The sequence below is a fragment of the Jaculus jaculus genome, chromosome 3 (genome assembly GCF_020740685.1).
Source record: "Jaculus jaculus isolate mJacJac1 chromosome 3, mJacJac1.mat.Y.cur, whole genome shotgun sequence".
NCBI classification, from domain to species: Eukaryota; Metazoa; Chordata; class Mammalia; order Rodentia; family Dipodidae; genus Jaculus; species Jaculus jaculus.
Window position 1 is genome coordinate 156,732,395 of NC_059104.1, and position 17,281 is coordinate 156,749,675.

The 17,281-nt window shown below is 38.2% G+C and overlaps 1 protein-coding gene across 1 annotated transcript in view; it reads right to left on the minus strand.

Annotated features, from left to right (window-relative positions):
* The window catches only part of Tmem135 (transmembrane protein 135), a 290,655-nt gene that overhangs the window by 256,879 nt on the left and 16,495 nt on the right, over positions 1 to 17,281 (minus strand). Inside the window, exons 2-3 of the mRNA XM_045146120.1 lie at positions 6,748 to 6,875; positions 4,148 to 4,240 (exon numbers count right to left, since the gene is read on the minus strand). Of these exons, the coding sequence (XP_045002055.1) occupies positions 4,148 to 4,240; positions 6,748 to 6,875 (221 nt within the window). The remainder of the gene's footprint in view (positions 1 to 4,147; positions 4,241 to 6,747; positions 6,876 to 17,281) is intronic.

Consider the following 17,281-nt stretch of genomic DNA (forward strand, 5'->3'; position numbering starts at 1 on the left):
TAAAAACCAATGAATTATAGTTTTCCAAAAGCAATGTGAATTATAATTCAATAAACTTACCAAAATCAATGTTAATAATAATAGCACTATTATTCATAGAAATGGAAACATTTAAGTGGAAACCAAACAAAAGATACAGGAGACACATTCAACAAATTACAAAAGCTGAAATAAAAGGTCAAAAAACATGGAGAGTGAAACCATGTTTATAGAATAGCAAAACAATGGAACGATCAAAAATGACTGTCACAGGGTAAATGTTTACACAAACTAGTACATTTCTATATAAAGGAATGAACTAAACTAGGGATATAGATAACACCTTGGATGGCCCTCAAGAGCATGATGAAGGGAGGGACGGAAGGAAGGTTAAAGGTCACACTTCCATGACTTCATTTATATAAATTTTTTAAACCCTCGCAAGAACATATGCAAGTGGAAAACAGATTCATAATCCCTAGGAGACAAGACCAAAAGGAAGAGGTGCAACTTCAAAGGAAGACCCTTTCTGGATTAAGTTTAGCATACAGATAGCAGTAATGGTTATACAAGTCTATATGTGAAGACAAGCTTACACACATACTTAAGGGCAAGTAAAAACTGGGTTTCACTAAAGAAGTTCTGTAGTGGAGTTGTGGCTTACAGTGATGTAAACTTCCTTATTCCTTATTTCGCACTAGTTATATGTTTTTGGGAGGAAGACAGATTAAGAGTTCAAGTACTACTTGTGCAATTTTCTGTAAATCTTAAGAAAATTTCAAAATTAAAAGGAAAGGAGCCAGGTGTGGTGGCACATGCCTTTAATCCCAAAACTCCAGAGGCAATGGTAGGAGGATCACCGTGAGGTCAAGGCCACCCTGAGACTACATAGTGAATTCCAGGTTAGCCTGGGCTAGAGTGAGACCCTACCTCGAAAAACAAAAAAATCAAAAAAAAAAAAAAAGAAAAAAGAAAAGATAGATAACACAGTAATCCATTATGTGTAATATGCAAAGTTAATACCAAACATTTTTGTATTATCTGTAAATGATACTAATGGTATCAGTGTACATATATGTATAAATACATATGAGCTTAACTAACATAACAAAAAGTTCTTCAACTTTACTCACCAAATACAATGTAATTTTATGACATATAAGACACATAAAATACATGTTTTCAAAACAGTAAAAGCCTACTAAGCAAATACAAACAAAAACAAAGCAGGAACTGTGATCTGGATAGGTTAAAAACTAAAGAACCTAAGCTACAGGCATTAAATGAAAACAAGTTTGAATATTAGAGATTCTACCTAAAACTGAAGACACAATCTAAAGAAAAGAGTTAAAACATAGAACTTTTAAACTGGGTGTCGTGGCACACACCTTTAATCCCAGCACTCGGGAGGCAGGAGGATTGTCGTGAGTTCGAGGCCACCCTGAGGCTACATAGTGAGTTCCAGGTCAGCCTGGGCTAAAGTGAGACCCTACCTTGAAAAACAAAAAACAACAACAACAAAAAAAAAAAAAAAACAGAACTTTTAGATTTCTATCAACCTTTCTTTGAACTCCAATAATAAAAAAATGAACTTTTTTGAAGCATTCATAAAGCAAGAATTAAGTTACACAGAAAAACTATTAAGTTTCATACAAACTTAATACTACAAACAACATAGTATGAGTGGGTGGGTGTTAGTAATTAAAAATTAGCCAGGCATGGTGGCACATACCTTTAAACCTGGTGCTCAGGAGGCAGAGGTAGGAGGATTACCATGAGTTGGAGGCCAACCTGGGAATACATAGTGAATTACAGGACAGTCTGACTAGAGCAAGACCCTACCTCAAAAATCAAAACAAACAATTAAAAATAAATAATAGTAAGGCCCTTGTATTATTTTATACTCATTACAAAATAATTCTTATATCAAAAGAGAAATGCAAAAAGTAAGTGAAGAACTTCTAGAAAATTATAATGGAGGGCAGGGGAGATGGTTCAGTGAATAAAGCACTTGCTACACAAACCTGAGTTCCCAAATTTGACCCCCCAGATTCCACACGAAAGGTTGCAAGCCACAGTGGGCTTCTACAACCCCAATAGGCTGACAGCAAAATGGGAGTCAGGGACAGGTGAATTTCCCAGAAGCTTGTGGTGAGGGCAGAAAAGAACAAAAGGAGAATAAAATCTCAACAGTACAGTTAGATCCTGAAGTCAAATGAGGTGGAAAGGAGATGGCTGCCTCAAAAGTTGTCCTCCGACCTCCACACAAGTGCTGTGGCATGTATGTACTCACATTCCCCCATACACAAACGAACACGTGCACACTCACATTAATGTGTATATTAACATGCACATACATGCACAAAAAATATACTATAAATCATAGTTCGTAGTTCAAAGCAGTGACTGGAAATAAATACTGACAGCAGCGCAACATTAAAAGTAAGCTTCAACAAAACAAATGAAAAAGTTGTAAGAAGAGAAGTACTATAAATTTTCTTGTGTGATAATAGTTTTAGAAAATTATGTAAGAAAATATCTGTATTGAGAGATTTATGCTGGAGTATTTGGGAATAAACTTTCAGAATGTCTATAATGTGCTCCCACATGGTAACATACATGCACACACACAAACCACACACATACGTATTCATATACAAATAAAAAGACTGAGATGTTAGTAACTTACTCCAATGGTAACAGAGTTACTCATTTTCAACAGTTTTTGTTGAAAAGTACACACTACTAAGAAAAATATTGTTCAAGTACTAAAAGTCAATCATGGCACATCTGACTTAAAGATTGTTCAAAGTTTCATATTTAAGTAACATATTTTGAGCACATGCATTCATAACCTATATTCATATTTTAGAATTGATGGAACATATGATTATCACAAGAACTTTCATTATTTACAAAAATCAGTAATACTACATATATGAACTTTGTGCCAGAGTCAGTTCTAATTATTTTTACAAGTATTAACTGAACTATCTGAAAAGCTGACAGAGTCTCACTATGTCCATTTCTCAAGTATGCACTCATTTAATCCCAAGATAGGAGGATCAAGTGAGTTCAAGGCCACCCTGAGACTACACAGTGAATTCCAGGTTCGCTTGAGCTAGTGAGACCCTACCTTGAGAAACCAATAATGATGATGATGATGATGATGATGATGATGACGATGACGATGACGATGACGATGATGATAAGAATAATAAAGGCCAAACAGGTGGCACAGTAAGGAGGAAGCCATGGCCATAAGCCAGACAACAGGGCTCCAGAATGCTCACTTTAACTCCTCACTGCACTGAGCTCTTGGTGGACTTGCTTTGGCAGAGGTAATAATATCTACCACTCTGTGAAGTTTTTAATCCATGGAATGACAAATATTATCTATAAAAAGGCATCAATGGGAATGGAGAGATGGCTCAGCAATTAAAAGGAGTTTGCTTGCAAAGTCTGATAGACTGGGTTCGATTTCCCAGTACCCATGGAAAGCCAGATGCACAAAATGGGATATCAGTCTGGAGTTCATCTGTAGCAGCAAGAGGCCCAGGCACACCCATTCTCATTCATTCTCTCCCCCACACTCTCTCTGTGTGTCTCCCCCCCTCCCCGTCATTCTTCTCTCTTCTTGCAAGTAAATAAATAAAAAATATCTGACTCAACAATTTATAAAAGCTTACAACATTCTAAAAATCTTACTAACTCACAAAGAAAGTCTCAGGTCAGTAACAATTATTGAAATGACAAGATACCTTCCAGAATACAATTGGCATAAGAGAAGTCAGTCTTGAGCATGGAGCAAAGCACTGATCTGTATGATAGCAAAAATTGTTATTCATCTTCTATGTATGATAAAGGCATTATGGCATAGAAAATCTTTTTACCAGAATATGCATATGCCATGTTTTAATCAGGTTACCACTAATTCTTTAGCAAACACAAGTTAATCAGTACCCCTGTTCTCTAACAATCTTTATTTATTTTATAGATATAAAATATAATGTTACTATAAATTTAATTTTCAATCAAATATCTGAAGAATTTAAAAATATGCAGGGTAACACTTCTCCTCCTCTTACACAAGTAGCTGGCAAAACGACAACAGAAAATTCCCGTAGACAGCTGGGTGTAATACAAATACGGAGCAGCGGAGCTTCACCTGCTTTTCCGCTCGATGAGAATGGCCATGTACGACGCGGGCAAAGCAGCACCAAAGCCAGGAGACCATGAGTAGAATTTTCCAAGAATCTTCCTGAAAGTCAAATTTAGAATTTTTGTATGAAATTTCTAGTCATGGATCAGTTATTAAAAATTGAAGCTTCTCTTCTCCATCCACACTCTATCCAAGTACTCCACAGTACCTCAAATTCAACATGCCAAAAACCAAATGCATTCCTCTCTTATTATCTCTCTCCTGCAGCACATGCAGAGGTACTCAGAACGTGTTAGCTATAATTAACAGTACTGTTTTCAACATGACAGTATGTGGGTAGGTTTTATTTGGGTTTGGTTGTGATGTCCTGTATATACTAGGTTGCTCTTTAACTCCCTTTGTGGTCCAGCTGGCCTCCAACTTGCAACAGTCACCTGAGTGCTGTGATTACAGGCATATACCTCCCACCAGCCTGGCTCACAACAGATATAACACATGTTTCCTTCCACACTTCTGCATCACTTATGCATTTGCTTAGAGCACTTACTGAAGCATACTTTTATCTTTATGTACATATTGTTTTCCATTTACCAGTATGCTACTTGAAAGTAGGAATCTGCACTGTGACCATTAGCTGCTTGAGTTTCCAAAGAGAGGAGAAAAACACTGCAGATGCTATGATTTTTTCCTTTCATGACAACATGTGCCTAAGGAAGGGGCAGCTTGGGGCTAGAGAGACGGCTCAGCAATTAAGACACCTGCTTGCAAAACCTGATGGCCTGGGTCTGATTATCCAATACCCACATAAAGCCAGATGCACAAAGTGGTACATGTGTCTGGAGTTTGGAGCATCAAGAGGCCCTAGCATGCCCATTCTCAATCAATCAATATCTCTCCCTCCCTCCCTCCCTCCCTCCCTCCCTCCCTCCCTCCCTCCCTCCCTCGCTCCCTCCCTCCCTCCCTCCCTCTCTCTCTCTCTCTCTCTCTCTCTCTCTCTCTCTCTCTCTCTCTCTCTCTCTCTCTTTCTCTCTCACTCTTTTCTTGGAAATCAATAAATAGAAATATTTTTTTAAAAGAAAGAAAAGAACAGAGGGAGGGAAGAAGGAAAAGAGGAAGAGCCAACCAGTAAAAGCTACAAGAAATTACCTGAACAAAGTTGGTCAGTTGCTAAATGATATAAGACAGAAAAGTATATAGATATATTAGAAAGAAAATCAGAGATGAAATGATCTTTTTAATTAAAGTTTGGATCTGAAAGGATTATAAAAACTACTATGATGACTCCCATAACCCTACTTAGAAGGGCCCCAGGAAAACAAATCAAATAAAAACAAAAGAAAAGGAGCTGAAAACTATTGTTTAATGTCTGAGACATCAAACACCTGCCTGAAAAGACTGGTGGTAGTTTTCCCTCCCACATAAAACTCAAAAAGTTTTCGTATGTAAAATCTAGAGGAAAATAGACTAATTAAATCATCTATAGGGAAAATATGGGTGTTACCTAAATGTGAAGGAAAGTATGCCTCCCTAACTTCACCACACTGGCTCACAAAACATAAAGAAATACATAGGAATAGCAGTTTAAGCCAGTCATGGGGGCGCACGCCTTTAATCCCAGCACTCAGGAGGCAGAGGCAGGAGGATTGTTGTGAGTTCAAGGGCAGCCTGAAACTACATAGTGAATTCCAGGTCAGCGTGGGCTAGAGCAACACCCTACCTGGGGGCTGAGGGAGTAGGTAACCAAAGGTTATAGCAGCAATTTATACTTGGACAATTTTTGAAGACCTATTGTTTAGGACTTTATTTTAGGGTTTTAACAAGTCTGCAACCTTCTAGGAACCATATAATAAGGAAAGTTCCTTATATAGAATATCAAATAAATTTAAATATTTGATTTTCCATATGCATAAAAAACATTATTTATGCATTATCTAAAAGTTTATAAATGTTAATGCCCTGGGGAAAAAAATCTATAAAAACATCTGGAAAGTATATAGTCAATTTTAATTAACTTTAATTAAAGTATGAGCAACATTAATAAAGATGATATAAAATGACTATTTTAACTTGACAGATATTTTTAAAAGTATATTTTTTACAGTGAAGAAAATGCTAAGCACCTGTAATGTACCATGCAGCAGAGGGAATGAACACAACACTGGCTCAGGACCAAGCATTCCAACAGCAGGATACACCAGGAGTTAACTTACTGTTTTATACATAAGCATGTGCCTGTTATGGTCCTTTTAAAGTCTGCTCATTGCATAGAGCCCTAACCTTATGTTATAAACAGTGATGATTGCTGGATTCTGAGCCTGGTCAGAAATCCTGACCAACTTCTTCAAAACTGTAACAGGCTTCAGAAAATAAATGGTATATTTAAGCATTTACAATGCAAACATATCAATAATTTCAAATTTATATTTATGTCTTTAGGCCAACAGGCCCAAAGCTATTAATTTTTACAAACTTTCTTTGAGATAAAAATCATTTCACAGATTAAAAAAAGAAACAGACAACGACCTGAACAACAATAAAATAAATATTTGCTTCTATTTCAACAAAGGAATTTGTATTAACATCTACTGGTGATTATGAGTACCAACCTTAAAATGCAAAAGAAAGTTATATACAAGGCCCCATTAGCAGTCAGAAATGAAGCAGATTGCAGGATCTCAGGGAGGAGTTTGTATACAAAATAGTCTAATTTTCTTTTCCGGAGGACTGCTGCAATCTGGAAAGAGAAAGGCTTTTTTGTTTAATTCAACCACTTACCACTTACATTAGCTTTTAAGTTGAAGCAACTGAGCAAAAGTATACATTAGGGACTGGGGAGATGGCTCAATAGTTGGAGGTGCTCGCTTGCCAAACCTGATGGTCTGGGTATGATTCCTCAGCACCCATGTAGAGTCAGACATAAACTTGAACATGTGTCTGCTATTTGTTTGCAGCGGCAGAAGACCCTGGCATACGCACATATGCACATAAAATAAATACTTAACTTTAAAGAAACACTGCCTCCTTTCCTTCTCTTAAGCTCTGTAATACTCTACAATAAAATCTTTCTAAACTTCAAAAAAAGACTTTGTTGATCTTGTATTCTAATATGCTCTATCGCAGCCCCTTCTATCAACTGAATGTAAGAATTCCTGTTAGAACCCTCACCTGTCCCAATGTTCCCTTCAAGGGCACACCCCAGAGACCTAACTTCTTTCAATCTGGTCCCACTATTAATGGTTCCTCATCTTCCAGCAGCACCACAACCTAGAATCTAAGGGTTGAATATGGGCATTTTGGAACATTCAAGATCCAAACTATAGTATATACCATGTTCATAGGTTGAATGTCAAATCTCTCCACTGTGGGAATGCAGGAGAATTCCCATCACTAAGCGGTTAATTAATCAATCTATCTCATCCAAACTGTTTCCATATAGCTATAATATATGACTGGATGATACTGGCAAATTAGACAAACATAAACAGTGCAGAAGACAGAACCCAGAAATTCTTCTAAATGCATTTTTTTTTTTTTTTAGTCAAGCCCAACAGACTGGCCTTTTTATATAAGAAAGTGTGAGAGCAAGAAAAAGAGAGAACTGGCATGTCAGGGCCTCCTGCCACTGAAATCGAACTCCAGATGCATGTGCCACCTTGTGCACATGTACAACCTTGTGCATGTGTCACCTTGTGTGACCGACCTTGTGTGTCTGGCTTACATGAGATCTAGGAATCAAACATGGGTTCTTAGGCTTTGCATGCAGGTGCCTTAGCCACTAAGCCATCTCTCCAGCTCCTAATTTTTGACAAAATTACAAAAACAATTTCATAGAGGAAAGATAACCTTTTCACCAAATGATGTCAGAAGTAGACATTCATAGGTCTTTTTTTTTAAAACAAAAAAGAAGGGAACGTAATCAAAGCCTCACATTTTGTTCAAAACTTAATTCAAAATGGATCACAGAATTAACATAAAACTATAAAACTTTTAGGTGAAAATAGAGAAAATTTTAAAGCTATACAACTGAGCAAAGAATAAGACCTCATACTAAGAGCAAAAGAAAATGCTAATATTAATTAGTTGCAATCAAAATTAAAACATTTTCTTTGTGAAAGGCATGTTAGGAATGTAACAAAACTTACAGGACAGGAGGAACTAGAAATCTCATATTTAATTTTAAAAAGCTAATACCTAACATACACATTAAATCTTAAAATAAAAAATAAGCCAGGCGTGGTGGCGCACGCCTTTAATCTCAGCACTTCGGAGGCAGAGGTAGGAGGATCTCCGAGAGTTCGAGGCCATCCTGAGACTACATAGTGAATTCCAGGTCAGCCTGAGCCAGAGTGAGACCCTACCTCGAAAAACCAAAAATAAAAATAAAAATAAAAATAGTTAATCCAATTAAAATAAGCAAAAATATCTCCAGACAGTTTCAGAAGAGGATGCATACATAGTAAATCAGGGGAGGCAGAGGTAGGAGGATCACCATGAGTTTGAGGCCATCCTGAGAATACAGAATGAATTCCAGGTCAGCTTGGGCTAGAGTGAGACCCTACCTCAAAAAACAAAAATAAATAAATAAATAAAAAGGCAACTAAGGACCCATGTGCAAAGAAAATGCTTTGTCTAGATCTATCTATGGCAGTGTTCCTGCTGTAATGCGGAGCTACTGTCTTGCAAGAACTGCTTAAAAAGCTCATGACCTTTCTATTATTTCTCACAACTGAATGTGAACTCACTATTATTTGTCTCTCAAATAGATACAAAAATGTATTCAAAAAAAGAAAAAAACTAACTCAGGACCGTTCTCCGCTATGCTTTAACCCAGACCCCACCACCAGGATCTGCAAGTGGCTGAAGTGCTGGCCAAACCTGGTCACAGAACAGAGTGATCACTTTGGTTCTCACACTGTGCCACACATTATCATACTCTGCATATAACATAGCATGCTACAAAGTGAAAAAGGTTAAACACAAACCCAAGCAGCCACCGTGCCCAAGACCAAACTAGTGATGTAGTCATTTGAAGAGCACCTGAACTAATGAATAAAATCATCAGACATCTTCAGAAACATCACCTTTCATGTCAAAGACTTCCTGACATTCATTTGCTCTGACCAAACTCTATCAGCATCAATTCCTTATGACTTTTTCAAGCATGAATATAAAGATTTAGCTAAAAACAAGGAATGTCATACAACTATGACTAAACTACATACCAATATTTACTATTTTTATATGTGTAATCTTGTTTTAGAAGACTAATGACCCAGAAAAACAAAATGTATAAAATGAAAAAACAGATTACAAAGATAGTGAATACTAGAATGCCAATCACTGGTCATCACTGCTGGTACATAAAATACTAACTTAACTTTCTTCTTTTTACAATGAGACATTCAGACTGTCTTTTTAAATTTAAAAAAGTTGGAATTTATACCAAGGAAAAGAAAAAGTATAGGAGAATAAGGATGACTCATTATTAAATAGGGCACAGCAATTATCACCAGCACGTATTACAAAGCATCACAAGATATGATTTTCAATCTTGACTCTGCAACTGTTTCTATGGAAGAAGTTTGTTTACACGCTCAACTGTTAAGAGTCTAATTTAAGTGACACAATGTGTTCCTTCTTTCACTTATAAAATCATGTGATATTAAATAAAATGATACTGGGAGAATTATATATTTGTACGGGAGGTAAAACTGCCCTCGGCACATATTATATATAACAGTAATATGAGATGAATCATAGATCAAATTTTAAAACAACAAAACACTAATGTATCTAGGAAAAAACATAAACAAGTATCTTCATAACTACTACAACATGAGTCAAGAAACAACACTAAGCAGAGGTTATGAAGGGCAAGCATGAAGATAGCTGAATGACACAAACAGAGACAAGGACTAACACAGAACTATCAGGACAGCTTCCAAGCCAAGTTTCCTTCTGGGTGTTTCGCTATTTTGTTTTGTTTCAATCTCACTATGACCTCAAGCAATCCTCCTGTCCTAGAATCTCAAGAAGTTGGGACTACAGACAAAAAACTCATCAGGGCTAAGTTCTTCCTCATAGCATAGCACTATGAAACACCCATCAGGACTACACACATTGCACCTTACTCATTTTATACACCCTTATCATACACCTGCGATTTCCCCGAGATTAATGCCACATATCTTCCACACAAGTAGCACACTAGCACTGAGACTGCCGTCACTGACCATGGACTGAAACAAATCTAATTGACTCTCAAGGGGGCTAACCACAACCTTAGCCTTATTAGCATCCAACTGTAAATTACTATTTGCTTTTAGTCCCAGAGGTTCATCATTAACTCTTCTAAGTAACTCTATTTAGTTCCTTTGGAAAAATGAAATAGTTCACAGCATGAGAGTTTAAGTTGTAATTATTTAATCTTACTTAAGCCACTAGTAAATAATGATTTCTTTACAGCAACATTTCTCAACTTCAACACTACTGACATTGGGTGACTCTGTTGTTGTAAAGGCTGTCCTGTGCATCATAGGAACTTTAGTGGTATCCCTGGTGAGGTAGTTTGATTCATCTGTCCCCCATAAACTTATGTGTTCCCAAATGTCAGGTCCTCAGCTGGTAGCAATTTGGGAATCGAAGCCTCCTGGGGGGCAGGCTTATGGATATTATAGCCAGCTTCCTCTTGTCAGTGTTGGCACATTCTCCTGTTGCTGTTGTCCATCTGATTTTGGCCAGGGGGTAAGGTCCACCCTCTGCTCATGCCATATTTTTTCCCTGCCATCATGCAGCTTCCCCTCAAGTCTATAAGCCAAAATAAACCCTTTTTTCCCACAAGCTTCTCTTGGTCGGGTGTTTTCTGCCAGCACTGTGAACCTGACTACAACACCTGTCCTCTCTCTTCTAACTGAAACAGATGCCAGCAACATTTCTTTAGGTATGACAACCAACAATATCTTCAAACACTGCCAAGCACCTCCAAGGAAATAAAGCCGTCCTTTATTGGGAACAACTGCTTGAAAGAAAAAGGCAAATACAACTTACATGTGGCTCCAACTTGAACTTTCAATACCCTCCAAAGGCCACGTGCCCGTGCTTGTTACAGGCTTGATCCCCAGCCTATGACTCTCTTCAGGAGAAGGCAGACACTTAGTGGAAGGTCCTGAGTCATTAGGGATATGCCTTTGAGGGGGACAATGGGGATGCAGCCCCCTCTAATCTCTCTTTTTTGCCTCCTTGCTGCCATGAGACACAGGGCTTCCTCTGCCACATGTACCCACCACAATGTGTAGCACTGCCAGGGGCCCAAAAGCAGCCAGGCCCAGCAACCAGAAAATGAAATCTCAAAACTCTGAAACAAATTTTGATCTTTCTTCTTTTTAAATTGATTAAGCTTGGTATTTTGTTACAGTAACACAAAGCTAACACATACAGAAAACTGCTACCAAGAGGCAGGGTTGTGGTTGTACAGCTGAGACAATATGGAAAAGCCTTGAAACTGTTTGGCAGGAGGCATTTGGAAAATGTGGAGGTGCCAGTTAGAGAAAGTTAGAGAACACTATAAGCAAAGATTAGCCATTGATTCTGGTGGGGTTCAGAAAACAGTACACACTAAAGACTATGCAGATGTGTTCTCACATAAGTATTGGGTGGCAAAATTCCTTTGCATTGAAAGCAGTGAAAAACTATTGTCAGCTTTATCAAAAGCAGCTGGAAGAACTCAGGAGAACACAGAGAGGGTCATCACACCCCTGTGTCTCTTGGCATTAGGGAGGGGCAGAGCACATAAAAGGTAAAAGATCAGGAACAATGAGCTCCATCACAATGGTATCTTTGGGGTCTCCATGCTCTGTAAATAAGCACTTACCCTAAGACTGAGGAAAGGACATCCATGGGGATAATCCCAATATAATGAGACCCACCAAAGTGCTGCTTTGGGGTCTCTACAGTCTGTACATAAGCCCTCTCCCCTAGACTGAGGGAAGAGCATCTAGAGGGTAATCACAAATAGTGAACCCCACTCAAGTGCTGCTCTGAGACAACCATACTCCTTGAAGTGACCACAAAGAAGTCCTCATTCACAGTGGGATGAGACTCCCTACGGCACCGCTGCTCTGGGGTCCCCATGCTCTAAGTATAAACTTACCCCATGGCTGAGGAAGGAGCATCTGAGAAGTAATCTTAACATAGGGACCCCCATCAAGATGGCTCCTTTGGGGACCCCATGTTCCCGTACATATTCCCCTGCCATGCTCTGTAAGTGACTCCCCTCCCCCCGCTTCCCATAAACTCATTGGTTCACTGAACAGATATTGGTGAAATCGTACTTTGGTCTGCCATCTGAACCCTGTCTGGGATGAAGATGTGTGCTTGTACCTCCCCAGGAAAGCTTCTCATACCAAATAGGAATGAAATCTCTACTGAAAATGAAAAGCCAGAAGGAAAATACTGGCTGTGTTACGGCTATGCCCTAAGACTGTGTAGGAGTCTGTCTATAAAGTAATAACTAGTTTATCAGGAAATTTCAAGGCAGCACAGCAATGGGCTGCTTTTAGCCAGAGTTTTAATAAGAATTAGGAACAAAAAGCAGAAGACAAAGATTTGAAAACTCACAACTGAGAGAAAGAACACATTTAAAGGTGTTGCCAGATAGAGTGTAGTCGCTGAAGAGATTAGTACTATTAAAAAGATAATACTAATTGCAATGTTATAAATTAAAACCTATTATTCACAAGCCCTACAAAAATTCAGGTTGGCCAAACTGAAAGAAAACATGCAACTATGGCTATTATACTGTTTCTAGAAAAGAGTAACAACTGGATGTATAAAGTAGCAAAGCAGATTGCCCTCTCTAATGTGTACTGACCTCATCCAACTTAAGATCTAAATAGGGGGCTGGAGAGATGACTCCACAGTAAAGGAACCTGCTTGCAAAACCTGACAGCTGGGGCTCAATTCCCCAGTTCCCACTTAAACCCATATGTACAAAGTGGCATGTATTTGGAGTTTGGTGCAATAAGAGGCCCTGGTGCCCATACAAACTCACTCTCACTCACTCATTTGTGATATCTCTCTCTCTCTCTCTCTCTCTCTCTCTCTCTCTCTCTCTTTGAATAAATATTAAAAAGACCTAAATAGGAAAAAAGAAGAAGGAAAGAGGTAATTTCTCCTTTCTACCTGCTTGAGTTGGGACACAAAATTTATGTCCACCAGAACTACTGAAACATCAGCTCTTTGGGGCACAGTGACTCTAGATTGCATACCAGCACGACTGTCACTTACATGACAAGCTCCCCTTGCTTCTCAGACCTAAATCTATACATCAACCCATTCCCCAAAGTGTCCCAACCACTAAATGCACATGTAGGCATTTCTCAACTTCCCTACATGTAAGCCTTTGTTTTATGCAGATACATGCAGTCATCCCTCAGATACCCTCAGTAACAAGGCAGCACTGATACCAAAATCACATTGCTTTTATACAAGTACAGTATTTGCTTATAACATCTACACATCCTCCTGTACATTTTAAATCATCTACAAATTACATATAAAATTATGTATATAATCATCTTGATGATGATTATACTCTCACATCAAAGAGAGTAAGAATTTATTTTGGAGCCAAATACAAGTGATCATGTCCTGGGAACACAGATTCAGGGTACCACCAAATACCATGTTCAAGCATGTAAGTTTCATGAAGTTTTTATGGTAACATAACAAAGAAAGTTACAAATCAAATTAAAAAGGCATTTATGGAGGGCTGGGTAGATGGCTAAGGAGGTAGGAACACTTGCTTTGCAAGCAGCAGGACCTGAGTTCAATTCCTGAGAACACATAAAAAGTCGGGCATGGCCACACATGCCTATAAACCGAGTGATGAGGGAAGCAGTGGCGGGGCTCGCCATCAGCCAGGCAAACAACAATTGAGGATGTTCATGTTCATGAAGAATGATAAAGGAGGACATTTAATGACTTCCTCTGGCCTTTGCACCTATGAGCACAAGGTGTATCTGCATACACACAGTTGCACACACACACACACACACACACACACACACATCACACTAAACATAAACATAAAACTGTGGAAACATCAGAACGCACGTCATGTCAAAGCAGAAAGTTTTTGCTATCTGCCTCAGATGCTATCAGATGACGTTCTTAGCCTTTGAGTTACTGGATGCAACCAGTACTGGAAGAGATCTATCTATACAATCCAAATGGGACTGTACCTGACAGTAACAAGGGTGGTAGATCAGACGTAGAGGACAACAAGTGACTATTTCAGCCACTAAGGAAAACTCAAGATAATGTGGGTATGGAATTGCAATATTTTAGGTTTCTGCAATGAAGTTTTATTTAAATATTTTATTATTTATTTATTTGAGGGGGGAGAGGCAGATCCAGCCACTGCAAATGAAATCCAGACGCATGCACTCTTTTGTGCATCTGGATTACGTGGATCCTGGGGAATTAAACTGGGGTCCTTAGGCTTTGCAGGCAAACGCTTTAACCACTAAGCCATTTCCTCAGCCCCAATGAAGTTTTAATCAGTCAATGAGTCCTGTAGAATCTTTAAACATGAATACATTTTTTTTTTCAGAAAACTTCAGTTCACACTCCCAGGCTCCTTAAATTTAATACAGAAAGTAGTACATAAATAGTTGCCATACTATATTGTTTGTAGAATAATAGTGAAAAAGTATCTATATGTTCAGGACACACTGTTTTCCAATACAGTCATGTGCTGTTACTTCATTACAAGAATGCATTCTAACAATAAAGAGCATCATCATTTTGCAGACACCACTGAGAATACTTACACTAACCTGGATAGTAGTTTACCACACAGCAGGGCTATATGGTATATACTGGCTGGCTGGCAGGCAGGCAGATAGACAGACAAGACATTCCTTACACTGCAAATGACTGTATGTTCAATCCAGTTGCTTGAATGTCAGATGCAGAACCTATGGACACAGACAACCAAGGGGGTATACACACACACACACACACACACACACACACACACACACACACACAGAATCGTGTCCTTTGAAAAACACTGACAGAATATGTCTGAAATTCAACCAACATTTTTTATTTACAAGGCTAAATTTAGAAACAATAAAAGCCAAATTTACCAGTTGCAGGACACAGAGAAACCAAACAGGAACTGAGATGGAAGTTTCCGTACTGCTGGCTAGCTACCATTTTCCCAGAAGATACCATGCAGGCCACTGGGGGAGAAAAGCCACAACAATCTTACCCAATGGTGGATCCTGCCCACAAGTGCAATAGTGGCATGACTGTTATGGGGATAACCAACTGCTTTGTGATTGAAACTGCAGCCTACTCCATGAGAATTTATGACAGGAACTGAAAAGCTAGTTAGAAGCCTGTGGCTATGGAGAAATAGGAGGGAAACTGCTATTGTCATTTGGCTAAAAAGATACGTTGTGCTCACCAAATTGACCTTTAAATGTTTGTGTTTATATTCATAGATTAGTACTGCTCTCACCTTTAGTTAGAGAAGCTTCTCTCTGCAATGGGGAGCAACTACTGAGGAGACTCAATCTCATGAAAGTTGTGAGAATAAGTGACTGTTGAGTGCTCAATGTTAAATGGGAAATCTTTATCACCCCCTCCAAGGAGCATTATGGATGAGAGGGCAGAAACAATGTAGGAGCCAGAGGATGGGGAAGAGTGCTGTGGATCACTGTCTTCTGGATATGACAGGGCCACTGCATTCATGACCTCAGAGTTGCTGTTGTATCTCACAAGACCTACACAAGACTGAGCCCATCAACATTCCATTATGGATGGTGGAGGAAATCATGAGATGCCCCATACCCCCACACACACTAAAAGAGGTACTGGCAATTTTTGGAGGCATTGGAGGAGGTGGAGAAAATTTTTCTTCAGTGGTGTAGCCATGGGTAAGTTGCCCACACTCTAGTAAATAACTGACAACCCATATTCATGCAAGCAACCTTCATTAATTCCATGGGTCACCAGGAAAGACATCAAGGGAGATGTTAGACTAATTGGAAAGGAGTAGGGGTCCAGTGAAAGGAACAGAGCAGCAATCAAAGATGACTATGATCAAAATGTATTATATGCATATATAAAAAACTGTCATTAAATAAATTTTGAAGGAAATTTAAATATCTAAAAAGAAAATACAAATATGAAAATATCACAGACCTATATTTATATATCTTTTTACAGTTTTCAATGCTTTGATTTAATGAAGTTTATCGCTAAGAGTCCCACAGCAAGGCATGAAATAGTAAAGAAATTATTTTATAAAGGACAAAATCACACTATAAATCACAGAGGAGCAAACACTCAGATCTTGTAATTTATATCAAATGCAACACACCACACTGCATCATCAGATAAAGGCCATCATCTTATTTTCAAAAAAGAAAATAAGGAAATCCAAAACTAGAGCAACTCATTAATAGTATACGTGGGAGGATACAAGCAAATCTTCAAGCATTTTCCTTAATTGTTTACTATAAAAAAAACATGTCATCAAGCTTTAATGATGACCACTAAGCCTTACACTGCTTACTTATAATATCCTCCCTTTCCTATACTTCCAAATTTATATGGAAAGTAAGGAAAGCTTTAATATAACCCTTAACTATGCACAAAATATAATATGGACACAAAAATATCAAAACAAGATTCAGGTGAAGCCCTGCATACATTATACTCATAAACTGAGTAGACCAGTATTTTTTGCAATGTAGAGACAACCTTGAAAACACATTACAGTCACTACAACTTTTACTGATGCAACTTTTATAGCATGCAACACTACACATTTAACCAAAACACTCTTCTGCATACATAAAGACAAATATTACAGGCTCTAATGTGAAACACCTTAAATAATGAAATAATTCCAATACGCTACTTACTGAACTATATTCAGATGAAAAACAAGAGAATGGTATGTTGATTCTAGCATGTCTAATAAGAATAAATGAATTGGATCCTCAATAAAGGATCTAAGTAAATGAAGAATTCCAGCTCAGGAAGAAGGAAAACTGAGTAAGAGAAAAAAATCACAAGCATTCACAGACATGGGGAGGAGCCTATCCTGACTACAAACTATCC